Source organism: Polypterus senegalus, chromosome 15 (assembly GCF_016835505.1).
Source record: "Polypterus senegalus isolate Bchr_013 chromosome 15, ASM1683550v1, whole genome shotgun sequence".
In the NCBI taxonomy this organism is placed as follows: Eukaryota; Metazoa; Chordata; class Cladistia; order Polypteriformes; family Polypteridae; genus Polypterus; species Polypterus senegalus.
This window is the reverse complement of record NC_053168.1, coordinates 33,088,855-33,116,693: the sequence shown is the minus strand read 5'-3', so window position 1 is coordinate 33,116,693 and position 27,839 is coordinate 33,088,855. Positions and strand designations below refer to the sequence as shown.

Here is a 27,839-nt window from a genome sequence, read left to right as displayed (position 1 = left end):
CATAAATCTCTATATCAACAAAATTTCGCCGTCTGCATGGAAAAAATTAAACAAGACTTGCATAGATGGTCAACCCTTCATCTCACACTAGCTGGAAGAATTAACACTGTTAAGATGAATATTCTTCCTAAACTCTTTTTTTTATTTCAAAACATCTCAATATACAGTAATAAATCATTCTTTAGGCAATTAGATTCAACAATAACCTAATTTATTTGGAATTCAAAACATCTACGCATCAAAAGAGCGACCCTACAAAGACAAAAGGCAGAAGGCGGCATGGCTCTACCTAACTTCCAGTTTTATTACTGGGCAGCAAATATACAGGCGATAAGAACCTGGACACAAATAGAAGAACATACACAGGCTTGGACCGCAATAAAAGTAAAATCCTGCAGTACTTCTTTGTATTCCTTGCTCTGCGCTCCAATAAATACACGCTATCGGCAATATACAAATAACCCATTTGTGCTCCACTCACTTAGAATCTGGAACCAATGTAGAAAGCATTTTAAGACGGAGAAGCTTCTATCTGTGGCACCTCTGCGAGAGAACCACCTCTTTCAACCTTCACAAACATATGCAGTTTTTAATATCTGGAAAAAATTAGGAATTAACTTGCTTAGAGATCTTTATATAGACAACGTCTTTGCATCCTATGAACAATTACATTCCAAATTTAACATTCCAGCTACACATTTCTTTCACTATCTTCAAATCAGGAACTTTGTTAAACAGAACCTTCCAGGTTTTCCTCATCTTGCACCCTCATCCATGCTGGAAAAAATATTGCTCAATCTCAAGGATTTAGACTCCATCTCTACAATATATAAAATCATTTTACAATCCCTCCCTTTCAAAGATCCAAGAGGACATTGGGAAAAAGATCTCTCAATTAATATATCAGAAAAGGAGTGGAAAGTAGCAATGCAGAGAATTCACTTGAGCTCCATATGCGCAAAGCATACAATTATACAACTTAAAATTATATATCGAGCACATCTGTCTTGACTAAAACTCTCCAAAATGTTTTCAGGGCATGATCCAACCTGCGAACGTTGCAACCAAGTCCCAGCCTCACTAGGTCGCATGTTCTGGGCCTGCACCAAATTAACATTAATCTGGACAAAAAGTTTTATTACCTTTCAGTAGGGCTGTGCGATATGACCAAAATCTTATATCCCGATATTTCATTTCATATCCCGATATCACAATATAGTACATTTTCTTTGTATTCAGTGAATAGTTTATATAATCACCACTCCTTTTTTTCATTTAAATTAAAAAAATCAAAATGAGAAGTACTCAACTTGTAATTATTTCTGTTCTTTTATTTAGAACATTTGAGCAAATGTTTGACTTAGAATGTAAACATAAAATGTTAATGTATCAAATATAAAACACTTTTCAAAAACAAATTACTAAAGGCCCAATATAAAATACTGCTATATAAAATGCCTGACATAAACAAAATGTGAACTGTAGCAGCAATAACTCACAACATATATTAAATATAAAAGGATCAAAGCACTAACAACTAAACTATATAAGGCCAATAAACCCTTTAAACAAAATAAATACAAGTCTAACATTAACTGTCAAAACCAAATGTAAACATTGTACTTCAAACTGTAGCAGCAATAAGGCTTACGACAAAAATATATTAAATATATATTAAATATAGTATTTTTTAGGCTACATTCTAGTAAAATGTTAATTTGCACATCGTAGTGTGGCAAATCTCCGTTAATGAGTTACAGCTGATCGCCCGTCGTGGGACTGGACGGCGCTAACGCGTTGATGCCGCCCAGCCCCAAGCACGGGGCGATCCGCGGTAACTCGTTAACGGAGATTTGCCGTGTTAATGCAGTTGTGGCGTAAACGTAATTTTAACAAGATTAACGCTGACAGCAAACGCTGCAGGGAAAATTATGCCTTAAGCAAATTGTTTTGGTAGCAATTAATTTTCCAAGCTTTTAACATGCTCGTTTAAATAGTTCCTTTACAACTGTAATATCCTACGTGGCCTGCCTCTCAGTTGTAAACTCTCTGCATGCTCGCTCACGTGCTTTTTGCGGAGGTGGTAGAAGAGGTTTGTCGTGTTGGAGTCTGTGGTAGCGATCGGTTTGCAGCATAATTTGCACAGTACCGTTTTCTGGTCCGTGTCAGACTTTTCAAATCCAAACCATCTCCATACTACAGAGGTAGCCCCTCGTTTAGGAACAAGGTCCTTCTGTGTGGAGCTACCTGGTGTTGCCTCGTCTTCATCAGCCATGCTAGTGTGTCTGCATCCACGTGGTGGCCATCAAAACAATGAAAAAAATATTGCCGTAAACAGTTTATTTTGCGACACCACGAAACAAACGATAGCGTAATGTGCAGCGATAGACGTTTTCATATTGTCATCCGATATATATCGTTATATTGAACAGCCCTACCTTTCAGATAGCCTTGGACTCACAATCCCTCCTAACCCAGTAACACCTGTGTATGCTGTTCTTCCAGAGGGGCTTAAAGTGGAGAAAGACAAACAAATTGTGATTGCATCCACTACACTTTTGGCACGCAGACTTATTCTGATAAACTGGAAGAACCCAAACTCTCCTCTTAAGTCAGTTGGAAACCGATGTGTTATATTATTTGAAGCTGGAAAAAAATCAAATACTCAGAGGATCCGTACAGACTTTTTTCAAAACATGGCAGGATCTAATCAGTAATATTTTAAAAGAAGTTCATAAAGCACAGAGAATTTATTAATTTAGGTATGTTTACAAGCCTTAAATTTAATGCCATTTGGCTTGCTCTCTCTCTCTCAGGGGTGGGGATCGATCTGTTCTTAACTCAATTTTTCTTTTTGTAAAAACTTGATTGCTTTGTATGGATTGTAATAAAATTAATAAAAAAAAAAACAAAAAAACAGTTTCATCCTAAGAGCTATAAACACATGCAATCAGTCCATCATGTGCTCCCGGTAGAATTGCTTGTACTTATAATTACAATTACTTCATTTACACTACAACTGTAACATTGCACAATCTGAGTCACTTTATTAACCATTTGAACTATCTGTACTGTATGTATATGTTTATTGTAAACGTATATATTTTTCATTATTTTTATTGCATAATTATTATTGTTATATTATCATTTTATAGGTAAAGATGTTTGTGGAGGATTTACATATTGAATCTTATTTGACCATCTAATGACAATAAAGGAATGCAGTTCAATTCAATAGAATAGAGTGCCTATTTACAGATGATGATGATGATGACTGGCTTCTAAGTTGACTTAGATTTCCAAGAGCCACCCTCTTTGAGCTGTGTGCTGTTAGAATACTAGGATGTACATTTGATATCATTTTTTATGATTAAATCTATTAAAGTATGCATATTAAATTTTACAGATAAATCGTTAACTTTATTTAAATAATGTATATTCTTAATAATTAAACACATGAGGGTGTGGTAGCAGTGAGCTAGGGCCCTATCCGGGGATTGTTCCTGCCTTGCGCTGTATGCTTGCTGGGACTGGCGTGACCCTGGATGGCTGGAATAATTAAACACGTATAACGAATATATTTCAATGTTCCATAAGAGTTTTGAAAAATCTGCATTCTAAGCTTACAGTTGGTTTTGGAATTTATTACAAAACTCACTGTGTGGCAATTGGTTACATGGAGAAAGAAAACAAAAAGGACAGGAATTGAAGGCTGTTAAGTTTGACAGATACAGAACTGCTGCAATAAATTATTCCATTCAGGGTCACATGTGTCCTAACAAGCATCTTATGGGAGGCATGAACAATCCCTGGACGGGGTGCCAGCTCATCACTACCACTGCACCACCATGCCCCTAAATTTAATATGATCGATAGATAGATCAATAGATAGATCACCCCAAGGGGAAATTCACATACTCCAGGCTGCAGCATACTGATAAAAAAAAATATTAAAGAGTGATAAAAATGCAGGTATAACAGACAATAACTTTGTATAATGTTAACTTTTACCCCACCAGGATGGAATTGAAGAGTCGAACAGTGTGGGGGAGGAACGATCTCCTCAGTCTGTCAGTGGAGAGGACAGTGACAGCAGTCTGTCGCTGAAGCTGCTCCACTGTCTGGAGAGGATACTGTCTAGTTTAGTCGGCCCTGTCCTGTCTTGCACAGAGCATCAGTATTGGCAGTCTAGTCCAATTTATCATCCAGCTGCACTCCCAGGTATTTATAGGTCTGCACTTCCTGCACACAGTCACCTCTGATGGTCACAGGGTCCATGAGGGGCCTGGTCCTCCTAAAATCCATCACCAGCTCCTTTGTTTTGCTGGTGTTCAGTTGTAGGTGGTTTGAGTCTCACCATTTAACACAGTCCTTGATTAGCATCCTATACTCCTCCTCCTGCCCACTCCTGATGCAGCCAATGATAGTGTTGTCAACGAACTTTTGCACGTGGCAGGACTCCGAGTTGTGTTGATAATCTGATGTATATAGACTGAACAGGACCGGAGAAACTACAGTCCCCTGTGGCGCTCCTGTGTTGCTGACCACAATGTCAGACCTGCAGTTCCTGAGACGCACATACTGAGGTCTATTTGTAAGATAGTCCATGATCCATGCCACCAGGTGTGAATCTACTCCCATCTCTGTCAGCTTGTCCCTAAGGAGCAGAGGTTGGATGGTGATGAAGGCACTAGAGAAGTCCAGAAACATAATTCTTACAGCACCACTGCCTCTGTCCAAGTGGAAGAGGGATCGGTGTAGCATATAGATGATGGCATCCTCTGCTCCCACCTTCTCCTGGTATGCGAACTGCAGAGGGTCGAGGGCGTGGCGGACTTGTGGCCTCAGTTGGTGAAGCAGCAGCCGCTCCATGGTCTTCATCACATGTGACGTTACAGCGACAGGCTGGAAGTCATTCAGTTCACTAGGACGTGATACCTTTGGGACTGGGGTGATGCAAGATGTTTTCCAAAGCCTCGGGACTCTCCCGTTTCAGGCTCAGGTTGAAGATGCGCTGTAGAGGACTCCCCTGCTCCAACGCACAGGCCTTCAGCAGTTGTGGCGATATTCCATCTGGACCCGCTGCTTTTCTGGCATGAAGTTTTCTCAGCTCTCTGCTTACCTGGGTTGCTGTAATTGTGGGGGGTGGGGAACAACACTCTCTCCTATGCTGGTATCAGCAGAAGAACAGATGGAGGGTGCAGTACTCTGAGGTGAGAGTGGGTTAGGGTGGTCAAACCTGTTGAAGAAGTTGTTCACCAGGTTAGCTCGCTCCATGTCTCTCTCAATGGTGGCAGCCCGCTTCGAGCTGCAGCCAGTGATCATCTTTATCCCATCCCACACTTCCTTCATGCTGTTATTCGGCAACTTCTGCTCAAGCTTTCTCCTGTACTGCTCCTTCGCCGCCATGAGCTGAACTCGGAGTTTCTTCTGCAAGCGCTTGAGCTCATGCTGATCACCGCCTTTAAAAGCCCTTTCCTTCTGGTTCAAAAGGCCCTTGATGTCACTTGTAATCCATGGCTTGTTGTTAGCATAGCAGCGTACTGTTCTTACTGGAACTACAATGTCCATACAGAGGTTGATGTAGTCAGTAGTGCAGTCAACAACCTCTTCAATGTTCTCACTATGTGACCCCTGCAGGATATCTAAGTCCGTAGTTCCAAAGCAGTCTCTCAGAGCCTGCTCTGCCTCAGGCGACCACTTCCTGAATAAGTATGTAGTTGTAGGTAGCTCTCTCACTCTTGGTTTGTAGGGAGGCTGAAGCAGAACCAGGTTAGGATCTGCTTTCCCAAGCGCAGGCAGCGGGGTGGTGCTGTATGTGTTTTTAACGTTTGCATACAGTAGGTCAATAGTCCTATTTCCCTGGGTGTTACAATCCACATACTGGGAGAACGCAAGGTAGTGTTTTGTCCAGCGTCACACAGTTGTCTCCAGCAATTAGCACAAGCGCCTTGGGGTACTGTGTTTGTAGTTTAGCAACAGCGGAATGGATGATGTCACCCGCTATCTCCATGTCCACCCGAGGAGGGATGTAAACAATAACAACAATGGCGTGTCCAAAGTCTCTGGGCAAGTAATAGGGACACAGACTTACGGCCAACAGTTTGATGTCCAGAGTTGCACCACCTTGTATTCACATAGAGAGTGAGTCCTTTCCGCTTCCCGCAGGTATTTGCATCTCTATCCGCTCTAACTGTGCTAAACCCGGGTAGCTCCACGTTAGCATCTGGGATGTTAGTTGTTAGCCACGTTTCACAAAAACATAAGCTGCATTGTCTGTAGGTCCTGACATTTTTCACCAGCACAGCCAGTTCGCCGATCTTATTTGGTAGTGAGTTCACATTTCCCAGGATCACAGAAGGCACCGAAGGCTTGTATTGCCACTTTCTCGCTAGCTGCTTAACTTTTAGCTTAGCACTGGCTCTGATGCCACGATACGACCTTCTTACCTCGTCGGGTAAATAGGGAACCACACCGGCATGGGCCTTTGCTCTCAGTGCTCAAATTTGACTACCTGAATAGACGAGTCTTGGCATGTAAAAATCCACTTCCAAGTACTAAAAAAAGAAGTAAAAAGTAGTAAAAAATGTCCAGGGAACAAGTCCACATAAAAGAAAGAGGTAGGAGTGATCAGTGAAATAGAGAAAACATAGAGAAAAAGGTAGAAAGATAAAGCCATACAGGAGCTGCTGGAAAAGCTGCCACTCGTGACGGCACCTAAGTCATAAGAGTCACCGAGTCATTTCATCATAAGAATGACACCAAGTATACGTCTTAGTATTCTAAAATGTTCAGAGAGCCTTAATATCACGTGTAATGTATTCTGTGTGGAGATCATTGCCTGTGCACTCCTGTCTAAGAAAGAGAAAGCCCATTTAAGAAACACGTAGTGATTAATGACTGGTTCAGGGAACACAGAGAATACAAAGCATTTAACGTGCTGCTTTAGTTATGATGAGATTTCAGAAACTCTAGTAAATGAAACATCAATTTCAAGATGAAGTCTAGGACGTTCTACTTTAATGACAAAATAAACTACAAGATTAAAGTGGAATTTTTAAGATTAAAGTCTACATTTCGACCTTTTATCCTTCACTGTGTCCCTATTTGTTTTACTCTATGCTCTAATATGTTTCCATATGACATTCTGACAGTGGGCTATGACATTAACATCTGACCAGTTTTTTTTTTTTTTTATTTTGGCTGCTGTGCAACTTCCTGAACTTGAACTTTCGAGTGTCTCTGCTACACTGTATCACTTCGTCACTTTCCTTTTCTTGCTTATACCACTGCTTAAGCCAACAAATAGCACGTTTTGCATTGCCACCACTTCACATTTGTTAAAGTTTTTTTTCTTCCCAGTGCTTTTCCCCATTGTCTTTTCACAAAATGCTGAACATATGGGGCTATTTATATTGATTCACACATTCAAAGAGGCGTTAATCTGGGAGTAGTCGGGGTGGGGCTTCAGGCGCAAGCACATGCATTACATATCTTGCAGACTGGGCTTTATGGAGCACAAGTGTGTGGAAGATGGCTTATGCATGGTTTTGAGAATTCAAGGCACGCCGTTATATCTGAGGCCCCAGGTGAAAGTGACTGGAACATCATTAGTGAGTATTTAATTTACATCTCAGACGTTAACTTGTGCTGGCATGCCCATGCACTTGGAATGAACAAGGTTTGCCATTTTATAGTGTAGGAAGTGTACAGCATCAATCGGCAAGGATTGGCTGTGCGCAGATATAATTGACAGGGGCAAGCGACTTTTGGTGAAAGTAAACCAAGAAGGAAGCGAGTGAGCGCAAGAGCAAGAAAGTCAAATGCAGAGAAGGATGGCTAGAGGTTTGTGTGGGTTTCTGACAGAGGTTAGCGAGGAAGTAAAGTGCGACCCAGCTAAGGGGAGGTGTTCAGATCTGCTGATCAATTACTAAGTAGCAGGGATGTCAGAATAAGGCTGGCAGGACTAAATGAATGGTCCGGAGTAGGAGTGTGCAATATGTATCATCTACGATAATATCTTAATTGTTGTTTTAACAATGTACAAGCTGAAATTAGAGTATGCCACACTCTTTACAAAAAACAATCAAAAACAGGCCTTTAGAGTTCACACATTCACTGTCTCATGTAACTTAACAGAACAGACTAATCCATGTGCGCAAAGTGAGCACATAGGCGTGCACAGTCAGGGCACCACAAGTTAAACAAGCATAGCTAACTAAAAATGAGTGAGCAAACAGCGCCAGGGGATGAAACAATCTTGAAATTAAGGTTAGATTTAATTGCAAAACATGGATCATACTCACTAACATTAAGGTGGTTTGGCTTGGAAAAAACTGATGCTGCTCAAAAGGTGTCAATCTGTAAACTATACTGGAAAATGGTTGCCAATAACAATAGCTGGACAATTAACTTGTTTCACCATCTGTGAAATTACCACTGCAGAGAATATGAGAAAACGAAATGCTTCAGGAGTCCACTGTCCATGAGAGGTCTAAATCACCCAAGGTACAAACACAAAAATACTCTGCAAACTTGGGTGGAATGATTCTGCAAAAAATTGTCATACCACAAGAAAAGCAACAGATGGCATGACATAACAAACACAGTCACCAATTACATCACAAAAGATATGGTGCCAATTTTGAATTACGTTACACCCAAGATACACACTCTGGATAAACATATTTCAGTTAAACACCTCTGCCAAAACTGTATGATCCATGTCGCCAAACTTTGACGCATAAACTGCAGAGGGTTTCACAATTTGCCACAACAACAAATTTATGGTCAAGCGAAACATCTGAAACTCACCTTGACAGTGCATTTCATCAACGAAACATCCTACTTCCCAGAACCCCACATAGGTGACATCATTGCACAAGGTCTGAAAGATGCACTGACATCATGGTCGCTGCAAGAAGACCGCATCGTTTACATGACCACGGACAGCAGGATGTACTACGGATTAACAACTGGAAGAGGCTTCCTTGTTTTGGACATAGGCTTCATATTGACTTCCACAATAAAATGCAATTTAAGAGAAATTAATCTAGTATGGAGCTCTGTATGTATCACAACAAAAAAAAATTCAGTTTGAACCAATTATTAATCCTTTTGAACAGGTTATTTTTATTTCCATAAGAAGGATGCGCCTATCGGGCACTTTTTATTTTGCAAACCGTCTTGGTTGGGGGTACTTAATTTCAAAGCACTTTTTTCCCCCCATTATTTAATAAAACACTTGCATAGATCCACGCCTCCTCATCCCACCCCAACAGCTGCAGAAGTTGGAGCAGGTGATGACATAAGGGAAGGAGCAAAACAGAAAGAGTCTTTTGGCAGCTATTTCAAAAAACAAAGGAATTCAGAGAAGGCAAGTCTCTGCACTTTGCCACTGAAAAAGAGATCAGGTACTACTTAAGGATACCTGAGGTGGACATTGATGTAAATCTACTCAAGGGGAAAAACACAAGAGGTAAATTTCTCCAAACTGTGGAAACTTGCAAAAAGTACCTGTTCATCCCTGCCACAATCAGCCCTTCTGAGAGGGCTCTCAGTACCAAAGGAAATGTAACATGTAATTGTGCTGCTCTTGAACCAGATGTTGTGGACAGACTGGTGTTTCTGTCACACAATCTGAAGTTTCCTCACTAGAATTTTACAATTGTTTTATTTTTCTGATATTTTTGTGCAATATTGGATAGAACTTGAAGTTAGTTATTTGTTTAAAGATGTTCCAAGTTTGGCTTGTTTAGGATCTTTGTGTAATATATGACAGAGCTTCTTTACAAATAGAATATTTTTTTTCCTATGTAGCAGTTGACAAAACTTTAGATTTTTACACTATGATACAGTATGTTAGGTTTTTGTTCTTGCTTGTATGCTGACCTTACACTCTGAATAAACAAATCGCTCTGCTGTAACGTTTGTGCCTTATGATTAGTATTTTACTCCCTTTGGAATTGTATCTTTTTAAATTAATTGTAAGTATCTGTTTAATATGTTCTTATTAGAATGGTTTTGTTGCTCTTCATGCAATTTTTTGTGCAAATCCTGTAGGCCACTTTGAAATGGGTTTACTCATACTTGCACTGTCTGATCTCGGTAATACTTTGGTGATTTTAATGTTGTTGTGTTATTTTACTTCAGTTTTAAGTACATAATACCCGTTTTCCTTAACTACTGTTTTCATTATTCTCATTAGTAAGGTACAGTTAATATTCTTTGATCAAGACCAAACTAGATCAACAAGACTTCTACAAACGCCTTTTTAAAGGATACAAAATATCATCAAATTATCATTATTGTCAATGTCCCAGAAAGTACTGATCATTTTTTGCCAATATCACACACCCCTAGCCCAGAGGGAGATGTGTAAGGGTGGAGCTGTGTGCAAAGCAGAGAGAACATTCTGTTGTGTGTGGGGTGTGGAGCAAAGATGTGTGCAAGTTTCTGAAGTCTGACCTGAACCGTATACGACACCCTGGATCAGTACCGGTTCTTTTGAAGTGGACAAGAGGTTTCTTTTAATGCTCCAATTTAATTGATCTCTCTGGAAGGTGAACATTTTTATTTGCCGCTTGTGCTTTAATGGAGTAATTTTAAATGTACTTATTAATCTCAAGACACTTGTTTTAAGAAGTAATATAGGCTCTTTGTTTCTTTATTGTTTAAAATTAACACTCGGTATAATATATATATATATATATATATATATATATATATATATATTATAAAAACTAGAAATATTGTATGCAGAAGACTTCTTTTGATACATAGTACTTCTGATACATCTGCATTTACTGACAGCACTATAACTAAATAACTTATGACAAACATTTCCCAAATGAAGCGGAGTAGTGCAGCTTGTTTACTATATAATGTAAAGCACTCTACCTTTTCAGTGCTCAGTTACACAGTGCTGCTACTCCTCTGCGTGTTCATTTACTCAACATACTGTATTATAACAAACTGATTTGTGGGGTGATGACTAAAGTGTAAGATGAGGGATTTGGCTGGCTGTGGCAGACACTTTGATATGTGATCTGCATGAATGCAGCTGTGTGGTGCATTTTCCTTTGAGCTATATCATGAGAAGTGCTACTAAGCACAGCGATGACTGTGATTTTAATGTTTTTTTCCTTATATACCAGACCTTTAGTTGTAGGTTTCTCCTACGGTTGCAGAAACCAGGTTAAAATTCAAGTCAGCCTATATATAAGATTATGACTGTGAGTGCATTTGAACCACTGTTTTTGGGACAGGCTGTAATTCACAATAAAGTTAATGCTAAGGCTACTGGCAACTACTGCTGTCAATTGTTCCTATGCTTCAATGCCCTTAACGTTATATTATTTGTATTCATCAATATAAAGAATTGCAATTGTTTTAAATATATTGCATTCAGTTACATTATAAATTGTATTTAGTATCAAAAATTGTATCAAATTTCAATTCTTTCATTAGTATTGCAAAGAAATTTGCACTTTTGCGGTCATGACAACCCTACAGGGAAATTTGCTCAGATACAAGAGAAGGAAGATTATGTTGACATTTTGAAGGATGATATAAAGAATTCTGCTGCCAGAACCTGGCTTTAAGTTGCCATTGGGTCTTCAAGCAAGATAATGACCCGAAGCACACATCAAAGTCGGTCCAGAACCTTTTAAAAGCACAACAAAATCAAGGTCCTAGACGGCCTTCAGAAAGCGCGGATTCCAATTCAACTGAGAATGTTTGGCAGAAGCTCATTGTTAAGTCTATGCTTGAAAAAGGGTACATTATTGAAAATGAGTTGTCAGAGGGCTAATAAAGCTGGCCTTGACATTTTTGCTTTTTCTTGTTTCAACTCACTGCATTAATAAAATACTTTCCTCAAACATTTTGGGTACTTTCTCGTTACTGTTTTGTAAGCACTTTTGGTATTGGCCACTTCCTCGGTACATGTAACGGTGTTATTCCATTTATATTGAGGCACTAATAATTCCAATCTTAACAGTAAGGCTACGCTCCAAACTGGCAACAAGTGCTACATCCAAAGAGGATTGTATTTTGAAGGGACTGCTTTTTCACACAAAACAGAAAAACAATTTTAAAGTTTCTGTGATCATGGCTACCAGCTCAGAATATATGCATTCTCATCTTAATACAAGGCTCAGTGATCGGCCCTATACTGTACTCTTCTCTATCTGTACTAACAGCTTGAGAGGGTCCGACAGCAAACTTTTAATTGTCAAATTTGCAGATGATACAGCATTGACTGACACATCTAACAATGTGGCACATTTTGAAGACGGCGACAATGCAGAGATGTTGCCAGGAGCAGAACCCCCAATTAAATGTGAGGAAGACAAAAGATCTCTGTAACTTTGGAAAGAATTCTGAACCAGTAAAACCACAGGTCCTTAATGGAAAACAAGCTGACGAGAGAGTTAGTAGCTCTGCATACCTGGAAACCATATTAGATAACAGCTTGAACTTTAATGAAAACACAGAACATTTGTTTCACAAAAAAATACCAACAGCACAGCTGTTTATTAATTTATTAAGAAGGAAAATTAATATTTGAATGTGTGTTCTACAGAACTGTTACTGAGTGCACATCCTATTGAAAGTGTACAGACATTTTCATTTCTGGCCTGGTTCGAAGGAATGTCTGTGACTAATAAAAGTAAATAATCCAATTGAGGACTAATTCCTGTGGACAATCATAATTAGGGCTGTATAACAAAATACTACTAAAATATTTTTTTCTAAATTTTACCTTCTGGAAGGTGACACTTGCTGCCAAAATGTAAAACAAATAAAAGCATAAACAGTTTTATACTGATGGTAATTAAATTGTCAATCAGGCCACATAATTTTTTTTTTTTTTTAATAAACAACTATTCTAGAATTCTGCTTATACATAAATAAACGTATTTTACTGTGTGCCTTGTACATGGGAGTTACTTGGCTTGTAATATTTATGATACAATTTTTGTGTTTTTAATTAGAGCCCTGGCAGGTCAAGCGCCTAGCTCCTGGTCACACGGTGACAAGTAGTAGGATTTGAACCCACAGCCTCAGAGTCTGAAGTCCAAAGCCTTAACCACAACACCACACTGTCTTACCTTGTACATAGAAATATGCTCTTGATCAAAGCAAATTTCCACTTTTGGACAATAAAAAGGTACACTAATTAATCGATAATAAGAATAATACTACAATTTATTTATATAGTGCCTTTCCTATGCTGAAAACAAGCCAAGATCATAAAACGGCTGACAGGTTCGAAATGTTCGGATGAATATAATTACGGAAACAAAAACAGCATGCATTCATATACCACATTTTCATACAAATGATGTAGCTCAAAGTGCTTTACATGATGAAGAGAGGAAAAAGTATAAAAATAAGATTAGGCAATATTAAGTAACAAACAATAAAGTAAGGACCAACGGCCCGGAGTTCAGAAAAAAAACTCCAGGGGCTGGAGAAAAAAAAACAAAATCTGCAGGGGTTCTGGGGCCAAATAGATAGAAAAAGAAAACAGAAAGAGTTGGCTTCAGACCAATTAAATAAAATCAACGAACACGAGCCCAGCAGCCCTCACTGACTCGATTCGAGAGTACACAGCCATATAACATAACATCCTAAAAGACCTTGGTTTGTTTGTGACGCACCTGACAGCCACACTGACATTTTTCCCGTTTGACTTTCCCTCATTCTAGCGCATCCCCCAACTCACCAGACTCCAGCAGATCATCGAGTCCGTCTCGGGGTCCTCCACTAAGGTCCACAGCTTCGTCAGAAAGGCAGGCACGTTACTACCACCTGTGTTTAAAATACCACCGGAGCTGGGAGCCAGTCCACCACTCTGCAGATCCATATCCATTTAAAAAGGAAAAAAAAAGTCCAAGGCAAAACTCCACGCTTGTGAACACGGGATACAGAAATGTGTAACAGAAAAAAACCGAACTACGCAACTGCCCCCAACAATGGCGCCCTCATTTGTGCAAGTCCGATAACGCTCCTCTCTCTTTTCTGGGCCCTCTAACAGCAGAATTTAGTTATCAAGAGAAGATCTTCAAATAGACGCGCAAAACATTTTCTCAGCTCGACACTTTCAACAACTGCGCACCAACGCAAGATTCCAAACGAACATGGTAGTCGCCATCTTTAGCCGTGACGTCACTACAAAGCACTTCAAATAGATTTTCTTCATTTTTATTAAATAATGATATTAATATTTTTTTTACTTCTTTTTCACATTTTAGTTCTTAATATTTGTCATGGCGCAAAATAATACTTTTTTTTGAGTGGGACTGAAAGCTCTGCGAACGTGACCTTTAACCGTTGGCGGCTGTTAAACCAATAACTTAATTTGCAGGGGAAAATTCGAAAAATTTCACAAAACTGCATGTTTAAATTATAAATTATTTAAAGAAAAGTTTTTAAAAGTCCGCTTTCTCCTTTTTATAACCGTGACATTATGAACTTTGACCTCAGTGTTCCACACGTGCTTTTTTTTATTTTTTGGAGTAGCATGCGCGAACGCGAACGCGAACTGGCGGAGAAAATGAGCAAAAAAGGGAAAAATAGCTCACGTTCTGCAAAATTAAAACGGCCCGCAACAGACACCCAAGCGGAGGAGGATGAGAAGGTCTGTATACTTGTTCCTGTAAACAGAATAATACTATTTATATTCATTCGTTATCCTTGTAATTCAGTTTTTACTTTCGCCTATCGATCGTGTCAGAAGTGGCTTGGCAAAATTTTGGTGCACAAATAGGTTAGCACTTTAGATTTAATGTTATTTTCCTTTCTGTGAAAATGTATATGTTTTAATTAAGATGCAATTTTCATATACATATATATATATATATTTTTTTTCTTCAGTTCGCCTGCTTTAGTGAGGAAACATCCCATGTTGACGAGGACAGTGATTTGTCAGACAGTGAAGAAAGTGTCTTCTCTGGACTTGAAGATTCAGGGAGCGACAGCGATGAGGAAAGTTTTCCAGAGCTGGAGTTGGATTCGGGTGAAGGAAGCTCCCGGGAGGATGAGCCCGATGGTGGCAGTGGAAGTGAAGGGGGGAAAGTGAAGAAAGACTTGAAGAAAAGCAAAAAGAAGCTACAGCCAAAGGTGAGACATCTCATAATGAAATCTGTTAGGAACGTGCAGAAATGCTTCCTTTTTCTCTGTTGTTTTTTTTAAACTGGTCTGTATTCAGCGTTGATCTGATGTATACATTGGTATCTGTGTAGTAGTTTAAAATAGCACAGGTGTGCAGAATTGAGAAGGAGAAGGTTGGCAGCATCCCAAACTCTAAGAGCCATATACAATAGTTATGGTGGATGAAAACGAGCAGTCCAAAAACCGCTAGATAGTACATACTTTGCATTAAGGGGTTCCAGTTGAATTCCATAGTTCGTCATGAATAACAGACGAGATTAAACTAAACTAAGGTTCTCATTTTTATCTTTTCCCCACTTGACAGCTGCAGCATAAATGTAATTTAGGTGCCCTACATTTTTTTTTTCTAAAGAAACTTTTTGTGCAGTGTGTGTCAGGTCAGCAGCCAACTGCATGTTGTTTGAGGCAGCTAAAGATACTGAAAAGTCACTTTGAAGTTGTGATTGTAAAGCCATTATAATAACATAAGCAAACTCATAAATATGTCAGTTGTGTTCTTATGTTAGAGTGAAAGCCAGTTTTTGCTTAATGTAATAGATGCTTAAGAGAGTTCTAATACCAAACATTTGTTAAGTTGGGGATCTAGGGTTCAAAATTGAACTGATTAGGATTTGGAGCAAAATGGCACTTTAGGGTGCTGGAGACGTACGGTACTTAAAGATTTTCTCTTAACACAAATTGGAATTCATTAGCAGAGCAGGAGGATAAAAACCTTCATTTTTAAAAAATGATTTCTTTTCTTTGGAAGCAATACATTATATCAGAGCACATCTCAATCAAAGAAAGAGACTAACATAGCAATTGGGGGTGCTCAGGTTTTCTTTTAGGACAGATAAACTATCGCCAGTTTTGTGTTTATTAGAATTGGCCTATTCTGATACAAATTCTGATTTATTTATTTTTTTCTCTCCTCTTTACACTAAGCTTCTGCATAACCAGCTGTGCAGAACCCTTCTTAATTAAAGTGGTATTTGTACAATTAAAGAACATGCAATAGATGTTAACCTTTTAATTTCTTATTGACAAAATGAAATTCTATAGGCTTGTTAAATAAATCAATCAGTCAATAAAATCTCCTTATAATTGTTGTGTAATGGATTTCCACAAAAGGCCAAATAAGGTGAGACTTCCAAAAAGAAGCTAGGGAGCAGGCCAAAATCTGTGCTTGTCTGCCCAGGCCCCAAAAACAGGGAGCTTGCAAAATAACTAGTAATACCAGAAAAGTAAAAATGAAACCGACACAAGGAGGAGTGCCATTATCAGACTCTGGCATTTGCATGAAAAGGGCAGTAAAGAGTCTTTATAATTCAAAAATGTATTTGTAAAATAGCAAAATACAAAGAAAATCTCAATATAATAAAAAAGAAACACAAAGTAGTTGCCTAAAAGGATATCCTAGTCAAACAGAGTTACCACACACAACCCAGTAATTAGAATCCTTAAAATGTAAAATACTTCAGAAAATGGATTATGAAAGAAAGATCCAACTGTAAAAAGTGATGAGATACAAATAACTTCAACTAACTAACTGAATGATCTCTACTCCCAAGCTGTCTCATTCATTTTCAGTGGTGATGTCAGTGTGGACCTACCTCCTGGGGCTCTGTCCACAAAGAACAAGGAACATAATTTAAAGTGACAGTACATAGTTATAACATTATATATGAAATTATAAAAAAAAAAAACAGATACAAAAAATACAAAAATAACAATAACACAAAATATACAATTTCAACCCTTTATTTAGCAAAGATACAAAGTTTAATAAAACACTTGTACAAAATATTTATCCATACTACATATTGCCTAAAAATACTTGACAATTTTATGGCAAAATTCTAAGAAAATGTTTATAAGATGTTAATCAAGAAGATACAATGCCAAAATGCTTGTTAACAAGTGAAAGGGACAAATTGAATAATTTAGGAAGAAAGGCACAAATTGAATAATTTAGGAAGAAAGGGTTCCTTGTCCGAGTTGAGGTCTATTGAAATATGACAGCAAGACATCTTTTATCCAGGGTTTTTTTTTTCTTCATGTAGGAACTGAAATTTTTGAGAAGACCTTTTTTTATTTTTTTTCTCTTACATTTTTTCAGTATTGAACTCTTGTTGAGTAAAACTAAATGTGATTATTATGTGTCTTTCTATCTTCAGTTTTGTTATGCATGCTTAATGCTTGACAATGTGTGTTTTTTAAAGTATCCATAACATTCGTAGATAAAATGTTCAGCTTTGTCAAGGCAAGTCAGACTGTTTGACAATCCCAGTGTGTCATTTCAAAGTTGTGAATTCACAGGAGTGTGCCATAACTGAACCCAGCTTGCTAAGATTTAATTAAATGAAGTCTGGGACTTAAAATCGCTAGAGAAATCCATTTATAGTATGAAGAGGTCTTAGGGTAACAAAGTAAACAAGAAAAAGTTAAATCTTTTTTGCATTGTTCTATTGAATTGAAATATCTAAAATTATGGCAAAATAAAGATTTCTGTGTTTCCCACAATTATAAATCTAATACTACTGTACCTTTCTGAATAAAGAGAGGGAGAGAGAGAGAGAAAAAAACACAATTAAATGGGATCAGTTACAGCTAAAATAATCAATGGAATATCTGTTTGGAACACAAGTCTACAGGCACAGTGGGCAACGTTGACTGAACTGGAGGAAAAAAAACTGATCTAACTTCTATTTACAATTGTCCGAGTTCATTGTCAAGTTTATTTGTTAAAAATATTTGTAGAGACATGGAAGAGGAAAAATGAAAGATTGACAATTACCAATCTTTTCTGATTCACAACTCCTGAACATGGCAGAATGAAAACACTAAGAAGCAATAAAATGAAATATGTTTCCCTGTCGACAAATAAATACCTGTAACTACTGTGGCCTTTCAGGACTGAACTTTTAGACCCTTGCATTATGGTAACAATTTTTAGTAAGCATTCCTTCCTGCTCTGCACATGATCACCTCCTCTCTTACTCAACACTTCTTCAAACTCCATCCCTTTCCAGTCCAATGTGTTGATAGTCGCTACATAAGGCTTGCTTTCAAATTCAATTTTTATTTCAGCCTTGAGAGACCGGATTCTGGTATTTCTTTAATGTCATATGCCCTGTAATGTGTGACAATTCTAGTGCATTACTCTCAGTCTCAGTGTGAAGGTTGTTAAACTGTTTACATAGCTAAGGATTATTATGGATCATGGATGAAAAACTCAACTTTGACACACAAATCCAGCAACAATGGGTTAGACATTTTAGTTTTTTTGGTTTTTTTTTCCCTCTTACATTCAGATCTTTAGTAAAATAAATGTGATTATAGCATGGGACATTTTAACAAGTGACTGCTCACTATTAATGGTCTGCTGGATCTTTTGACTTCAGCAAATATGTCAGTCAGTCATTATCCAACCCGCTATATCATAACACAGTTTCACAGGGGTCTGCTGGAGCCAATCCCAGCCAACACAGGGCATAAGGCAGGAACAAATCACTGGGCAGGGCACACACCAAGCACACACTAGGGACAATTTAGGATCGCCAATGCACCTAACCTGCATGTCTTTTGACAGTGGGAGGAAACCGGAGCACCCGGAGGAAACCCACACAGACATGGGGAGGACATGCAAACTCCACGCGGGTAGGACCCGGAAAGCGAACCTAGGTCTCCTTACTGCGAGGCAGCAGCGCTACCACTGCGCCACCAATGCCGTCCTCAGCAAACTTCTCCCTGGACTAAAGCATTTAAGTACCGCTGAGTTTTATGAAGACAGTTTTCTTTTGATTGAATAAAGATATTGCTTATTAACCTCCTTCACATTAGACCCAAGCATCCCTCTGGCTGTTAAAAGCATTAGTCCCAAGTGTGACTCGGAAAACTGTATAGATACGTCTCCTGTAAGTATTAGACCCAATGATTACTCTTGCTGTAAAAGTGCTAACTAACAGTGTTAGTTCCAAGCATTTCTCGGGCAACGGTATATGCATATCTTGTGTAAGCATCTGGCCCAAGCATTACTTGAGGAAGTCCTCCTAGCCTCATAATGGCATCGTGTAAGAAACCATTTTTCAGCAGCCCAGGGGCCTCATGTATAAACGGTGCGTACGCACAGAAATGTTGCGTAAGAACTTTTCCACGTTCAAATCGCGTGTGTATAAAACCTACACTTGGCGTAAAGCCACGACTTTTCCATGGTACCTCATGCCTTGTCGCACGCAGTTCTCCGCCGGTTTTGCAAACTGCCGCACCCAGCGTCAAAGCAATGCTACTGTTCTTGTGTGATTACTCATTATTTTCATGACGCGGCTTTATAAATACACAGAAACTTACCGCATATTGTTTATTAGTGTAATGCATCTGATTGTAATTAACTTGTAACAATATAATGGTAGAGGGAACAGCCATAGTATTCCAAATGCCATCACTGCTTTAGCGTTGTTACTCTCACTTCTCCTTCTTCTTCTTCTTCTTTCAGCTCCTCCCGTTAGGAGTTGCCGCAGCGGATCATCTTTTTCCATATTTCTCTCACTGCACCACTCGGGAGTATTTATATCACTGTATCTGAGTGTGAATCACAGCAGCAGCTGATCGGAAAGAGAATTATCGGTATACGGCATTAAGCACACGCTGTCTCTGCCACTGCAAAACATTTCAAAGCCTTTCCTGTACGGACCTCGCGGTTCAAAACAGTTTAATCCCAAGAACTTTAAATGCAGCCAATCAAGTGCTCCTTGTAGAACTGTTTGTACTTATAAGTACAATCACCCCACTGTAAACTTGCACTACAGTTATAATATCGCACAACCTGAGCCACTTTATAAAGCGCGTATTTACATATGATGACGATATCATTTTTAAGGTGAAATGCAGCAAAATATGTTTGTTAAATTATACAGATAAAACTTTAACTTCATTTAAATAATCTATATTCTTCACTGGGAGTGTCTTTAAGGATAGAATAATTAAACATGTACTACGAAGATATTTCAGTGTTCTTTAAACGTTTTTGAAGAATCGGGCGCTAAGCTTACAGATGGCTTAACGTCTATTACAGAGCTGATTGTATGGCGATCGGTTACTTGGGGAAAGAAAAGCACTGACTGCAGTGACGGCTACGCCAATATATATTGAATATAAAACAGAAAGATAAAATAACAACACAGCTAAAAACGCAGCAACAAATTTCGGCAAAAGTTAAATGCTTGTGTCATGAGCACGAGGCGGCTAGTGTCTGCAACATACGTGGCCATCCACCATTCATGACATTGGCGGGCTTAAGGAGCCACCGATTCTTCCTCTGCCCAGTGCCACCACAAGCTTAGAGCCGCCCCTGTTACTGCTGCAATAAATTATTTTCATCGAAGTGAAACACATGTTTAATAACATGCTTTAACTCCTATCATCATGAAAATGACATCACGTATACATCTCAGTATTTTAGTTATTCAGAGAGCTGTAATATCACGAATGTAATGGACTCTGTGTCCAGTTGGAAGAAGAAAGCCGGTTTAAGAAGCAAGTAGTGATTCACACACATAGAGCACGTAGAAAATCAAATACAAAACAAAGCATTTAACGTGCTACTTTAATTACGATGTGATTTTAGAAACTGGTTAATTAAACAATTTTAAGATGAATTTTATTATGTTCTACTTTAATGACAAAATAAACTACGTGATTAAAGTGGAAATGTCGAGATTGAAGTGGACATTTCGTGCTTTTTCCCCACCGTGTGCCTTTTTTCTCTGTACCCTAATAAGCTTTCATATGACACTCAGTGGGCTTACAACTCGGCTTTCCACGGCGACTTTGATATGTGACTTCTTTTTATTTCCGGCACTGTGCGATTTTGTGGATGTGAGCTTTCATGTTTCTCCAACACGCTATGTCACTCGATCAACTTCCTTTTGTTGATTATACCACGGCTTATTTGAACAAATAGTATGTTTTTCCTTTGCCTCCACTTGGTATTCGCTGAAATTCTTATGTTTCCCCCCGTGCTTTTCCCATTGTCTTTTCACAGAAGGCTGCGCTTAAGGGCGATTTATATTGATTTGCATATTCAAATAGGCATAATTCTGGGAGGATTTGGGGCGTTACATAATGCGCGTGCACAAGCGTTAGTTTTCACGCTGATCGGGATTTATGTAGCGGAAGAACTTGGAAGTTGGAGTACGCACAGATTCCTGCATCTGATTTTCAGCGTAAGCACATTTCGGCTTTTGTGCTTACGCCATGTTATAGTGCGAGTTCTACGCACGGCGTTATACATGAGGCCCCAGGTGTTTTGACAGGGATATGATAGGTGATGTTGAGGAGCCTCTCATCAGCAGTGATGATGAAGTGAATCTGTCTTCAGGCAGTGAAATTGAAACGGACGGCGAAACCAAAAGTGATTCTGATGAATGTGAAAGTGACACTTGTGTTTGGGTTTCTTTTAACACTGCTTCAAGTAAACCAGCACCACCTTGTTTTGATTTTGTGTGACATCTAGGAATAAAAGTGAACGTTGACAGCCAAGATCCACTTACTTACTTGAAGTTATTTCTTGATGATGATGATGTGATTGAAAGAATTGTTGTTGAGATGAGCTGTTAGGCTGAACAGTGTTGGTTAAATGACCACAGAGTTTTCCTCTTATATATACCACTAGCAAAATACCCGCGCTTTGCAGCGGAGAAGTAGTGTGTTAAAGAAGCAATGAAAAAGAAAAGGAAACATTTTGAAAATAACGTAACATGATTGTCAATGTAATTGTTTTGTCACTGTTGTGAGTGATGAGTGTTGTTGTCATATATATATATATATATATATATATATATATATATATATATACACACACACACACATAAACATATATATATATACATATCTATACATATACACATATATACATACATACATATATATCTACATATATACACGTACATATACATACACACACCTATATACACACAAATACATATATATATGCATACATACACACACACACACACATATATATATATAAACATATATATACATATTCATACATATCTACATATATACACACACAGCTATTTCGTATCAGTGCAATACGCTGCTTGTTAAAACGGATGACTCCCGCTCATACGTGCAAGTCTGCGTGGATATTATGAACTATCATATTTGTTCAAGTTCTATTTAAATTTTAAATAGAAGGAATTTTTATTTAGTCGACAGAAATATCTTTGGTAGGAATGGTAAAAACAGACAGGAATATTATTCGTGAATAAATCAACTCAAACCTTAAACAACTTATAATATTTTGCTCTCCATAAAAATATATCCTGTCTAAATTATACAAGTTAGAAATAAAGTAAACGTTAAAAGAACAAACATTCACATTTCTTTACTCTTATGTAATTTTATATAAAAAATAAACTTAGATTTTAAATATCCCAAAAGATTTTGCTCTCCATAAAAATATATCCTGTCAAAATTATACAAATTCAAATATGAACATGCTGCATAACAAAACCTAGAAATATAAATAAAATGTGTTCCTTTCAGCAATAACAAATCAAATCATTCAGTTGTCTTTGCTCATATGTCATTTTAGAGCTGGACGCCTGGCATCTTTTTTTGGCAACAAGTTCTTTTATGTTTGGTGTGAGGTTCTGTGTTGTGGAGATTCTCAGGATGGATTGCAGGTGCTCATCAGTGAGGCTACTCCTGTGTGCTGTTTTGTTAGTCTTTATCACTGAGAAGAGCTTCTCACACAGATATGTGCTACCAAACATGCACAAGGTTCGAGCCACATGTAGACGGACTTTTTGTTCTTCAAAGTCACCAAAGCGCCGTGCAAACTCAGTGCGCTCAGTTTATCAGCAAAGTGCGATTTGGGAACACCGTAGTGACGACTTGGTTTAACATTACTTGGCAACAGGGAAAGTGGGGCAAATTGCACTGGTGCATTTGTGTCTCCCATAAAAGCAGCTTCACTTGAAATCACTTTGTGATTGTGCACGGGTTAAAACGTCCGCTGAAGTGTCAGATTCTTATTTAATTATGCTGCTTTCTGTATCTTCTGCATTGCATTCAGGTTACCCTGATGTTTTGTCTCATAGTGCCGCCTTAGATTAAATTCTGTAATTACAGCCACATTAGCTCCACAAATGAGACACACGGGTTCAGTAAACATATACTCAGCCTCCCATCGGTTTTAAAGGCTCTATTTTCAGAATCAACTTTTCTCTTCAGCATCGTGTGAGCTAGCTTCGCAATAACTTGCAACATCATAAGGTAGACTTGATTAACGCGTTAAGTGTTCGGCAAGGCAGCTGAAGCGCTGCATTATGGGATCTGTAGTTTATTGTGTTACCAGTGCTTCATATACCCGGGCTTTAATAACAATAATACAGTATATAAAATGATCTCGGGCGGATATAATTACACCCCCCTTGAGTTTGACACATATGGACTAAATAGAACTTGAAAAGATATATTTTTTCAAATGTGATCGCAATTCAGATAGAGTTGACGCCAAGCACTACAGCCTGCATGCCTCAATAAGTCATCCTTCCTCGCTCTTACTTTTTACCGTTCATCTAATGAATACACTGAGTATGGCTTTATCAAAACAATCATTGATGGCGAATAAAGTATCCATTATTCGAGTATGTAGATCAGGATATATATATATATATATATATATATATATATATATATATATATATATATATATATATATATATATATATATATATATATATATATATATATATATATGCCAGCGGAGAAGTAGTGTGTTAAAAAGCTAGAAAAGAAAAGGAACATTTTAAAATAACGTAACAGGACTGTCAATATACAGTATTTGTTTTGTGAGTGTTACTGAGTGTTGCTGTCATCAAGGATTTGATTATCATTATTTCTTTCAATCAGGTTCGTATTTGTAGGATGTGTTGTGTTCAAGTTACATTCCGTGTTTGTCAATCGCTGTAAAGATGACAGGTTTCATTCATCGATTCGTTTCTTACTGCATCAATAAACAGCTCGTCGTCTTCTTTATCTGAGACCTGACACACTGCATGCACAGGTTTTTTTTACACTGTCTTCCTTTAGCGGGACATTGACTTTTTCCAACGTGTGCTTTGTTTTGGATTTATGAATATGCTTGTATGTATCAGACGCTTCATATTTTTTGCTGCCTTTTCAATTGTGTAATTCGGTTTTTGTTCAGCGCTCTTTGGAACTGTTGCTTTTTATCTGTGCACTGCATCACTTCACGTGAGCCGCTCAGTGTACATGCATCGAAGGTTCCCAACTGTGCTGGTGCCATCTCGTGCTATGTCCATGGCTGTATTTAATGTTACCTTAGTCCTGGCACTTAAAACTTTCTCTCACAGTTTCGCTGAGTTTGTGTCAAACACCACCCTGACCATCTCATCTTCCTCTCCATAAGCACAGTCCTTCACCCGTGAATATTTACCCGTGGTAGTTTGCTATTGGATTGCCGCTGACGGACGGCCTTATATGGGCAGGCACTAAATTACAAACGCCAGCGGCAGCCTGTCTATGAACTTAATTTAAAGTGTAGGTTTACATCGTGCTTTGTTTCCGAAGTAGCAGAACTCATGAATATGGTTGTATATGTCACTCGCTTGCTTCTTATTGTTTCTCTGCCTTCTCAATTATATAATGCATGTTTTCTTCAGCGCTTTTTGGAGGTCTTCCTGGTTTTCTATGTACTGCGTGATTACATGGGAGGCATGATGATGTCATATGAAACTCCGCCCCCACGGCGTTGAAGCTCATCTCCATTACAGTAAATGGAGAAAAACTGCTTCCAGTTATAACCATTACGCGTAGAATTTCGATATAAAACCTGCCCAACTTTTGTAAGGAAGCTGTAAGGAATGAACTTGCCAAATTTCAGCCTTCCACCCTAACGGGAAGTTGGAGAATTAGTGATGAGTCAGTGAGTGAGTGAGTGAGGGCTTTGCCTCTTATTAGTATAGATACAAAAGACATGTTTTGAGAGTATATACTTTACTAGCAAAATACCCGCGCTTCGCAGAGGCGAATTACTGCCTTAAAATTTTTATTAAGAAGAAAATTAAACTTTTTTAAACTGAGGGCAAATATACCAATAATTATTTGTTAAGGATCTCTTTGTATACAACATTGTCAGTGTCATAATCGGTTTGAGTTTCATGGTTTGTTTCAATTACGACAGTATTTGCAGGACTTGTGTTGAAGTGACATTCGGCATCTGTCAAGCGTTGTAAGCATACAACCGGTTTCATCGATAACTTCACATCTAGCTTTTGAGAGTTCAAACATTCATAAACATCAAAGTGTCCACTACTGAAATCGTCACCTGTGAATTTTAGATGTTTAGGAGGCATTGGCGGTTGTCAAAAGGTGTAAAATATTTGGCCATTTCGGTACACTTGAAAGCAACAACGGAACAATTCAGCGGCAGCCATCAACTCACATGCAGAACCATAGGTGAAGGGCTTAAGCATTTCACTCTTATAGTGCTCCTGTGTAGTATAATTATCTCCTGTACCGTCATCAGTCCACACCTTGAACTTGTCCCAGTCATTCAATACATAAGACACAATGTTTCTCCAGATATCAAGAGTGAGCCTGATATGGCCATGCAATATGTAACAAAGAGAATGGAAAAGGCAGGTGCTATCTCCGAGCATGGAAACCACTCGTTAAGTGACAGTCCTTTGATCGATAGTGATCACCACGATAGACATGTTAATAGGGGTATGGTTGGAATGATAAAGGAAATGGGTACCTGAACAATGTAAAGTAAGTCTAAAATACATACACAATAACTATAATCGTAATAAACGAACAATAAAACAGCGGAGAAGCCGTGGATTAAATAAAAAGGCTGTAGTTATCAGTAGGGAGACGTGAATCCCGTGGCGACGCAAGGAAGAGAATGTAGAGACCAGAGCGACGGACAGCCTTATATAGGCAAGCAGCCAACAACGTGGGAGGCGTTGGGATGGGGGGCCCCAACGCTACCTCACACGGTGACCGAGCTGCAGGCTATGGACGTGTATATGTTCGTAAGTAGAATTCAGTTAGCGTTGGGAACCCGCCTACCAAATTTCTTGAAGATGGGCTCATAAGTAACAAAGACTGTTGAAAAGTTCAATATGGCGGCTGACAGTGGCATCATACCACCGAAATAAGTACGTACATTGGTTTTGGTTAGCACAGGGAAGCCACCTACCAAATTTCGTGAAGATGGGGCCATAAATAAGAAAGTTCAACATGGCGGATGTTGTCGACCGTTATGACCGTTACGCGTAGAATTTCGAAATGAAGCCTGCTTAACTGTTGTAAGTAAGCTGTAAGGAATAAGCCTGCCAAATTTCAGCCTTCTACCTACACGGAAATTTGGAAAATTAGTGATGAGTGAGTGAGTCAGTCAGTCAGTCAGTCAGTGAGGGCTTTGCCTTTTATTAGTATAGATTAGCATAATTATTTATTATTCAGTTCATATGATTATTATTATTATTTGTATCATTGCAGTGTTCTCCCCAGAAATTTTTTCCAGCTGGGTGTCATGAAAAAGTAGCAGGGTGGGGCGGAACGGGAAAATTTTAGTTAATTATTATTAATTACTAGCAAAATACCCGCGCTTCGCAGCGGAGAAGTAGTGTGTTAAAGAAGCAATGAAAAAGAAAAGGAAACATTTTGAAAATAACGTAACATGATTGTCAATGTAATTGTTTTGTCACTGTTGTGAGTGATGAGTGTTGTCTCATATATATATATATATATATATATATTTACACACACATAAACATATATGTATATACATATCTATACATATACACATATATACATACATATATATATCTACATATATACACATACATATACATACACAGATTCATACATAGACACACATATATACACACAAATACATACATATATACATACATACACACACACATATATAAACATATATATACATATACATACATATCTACATATATACACACACAGCTATTTCAGTATCAGTGCAATACGCTGCTTGTTAAAATGGATAACTCCCGCTCTTACGTGCAAGTCTCGTGGATATTATGAACTATCGTATTTGTTCAAGTTCTATTTAAATTTTAAATAGAAGGAATTTTTATTTAGTCGACAGAAATATCTTTGGTAGGAATGGTAAAAACAGACAGGAATATTATTCCTGAATAAATAAACTCAAACCTTAAACAACTTATAATATTTTGCTCTCCATAAAATATATCCTGTCTAAATTATACAAGTTAGAAATAAAGTAAACATTAAAAGAACAAACATTCAAATTTCTTTACTCTTTTATGTAATTTTATATAAAAAATAAACTTAGATTTTAAATATCCCAAAAGATTTTGCTCTCCATAAAAATATATCCTGTCAAAATTATACAAATTCAAATATGAACATGCTGCATAACAAAACCTGGAAATATAAATAAAATGTGTTCCTTTCAGCAATAACAAATCAAATCATTCAGTTGTCTTTGCTCATATGTCATTTTAGAGCTGGACGCCTGGCATCTTTTTTTGGCAACAAATTTGTTTATGTTTGGTGTGAGGTTCTGTGTTGTGGAGATTCTCAGGATGGATTGCAGGTGCTCATCAGTGAGGCGACTCCTGTGTGCTGTTTTGTTAGTC

The 27,839-nt window shown here is 38.1% G+C and overlaps 2 protein-coding genes across 3 annotated transcripts in view; one reads left to right on the top strand and one right to left on the bottom strand.

Moving 5' to 3' along the window:
- Nucleotides 1-14,346, bottom strand: part of hsf1 (heat shock transcription factor 1) — a 71,350-nt gene extending 57,004 nt beyond the window's left edge. For both annotated transcript variants that reach the window (XM_039737399.1, XM_039737400.1), the window contains exon 1: nt 13,733-14,346. In XM_039737399.1, coding sequence (XP_039593333.1) covers nt 13,733-13,879 — 147 coding nt within the window. In that variant the 5' untranslated portion in view covers nt 13,880-14,346. The remainder of the gene's footprint in view (nt 1-13,732) is intronic.
- Nucleotides 14,347-14,417: 71 nt separating this feature from the next.
- Nucleotides 14,418-27,839, top strand: part of bop1 (BOP1 ribosomal biogenesis factor) — a 163,349-nt gene continuing 149,927 nt past the window's right edge. The window contains exons 1-2 of the mRNA XM_039737398.1: nt 14,418-14,647; nt 14,884-15,129. Of these exons, the coding sequence (XP_039593332.1) occupies nt 14,477-14,647; nt 14,884-15,129 (417 nt within the window). The 5' untranslated portion in view covers nt 14,418-14,476. The remainder of the gene's footprint in view (nt 14,648-14,883; nt 15,130-27,839) is intronic.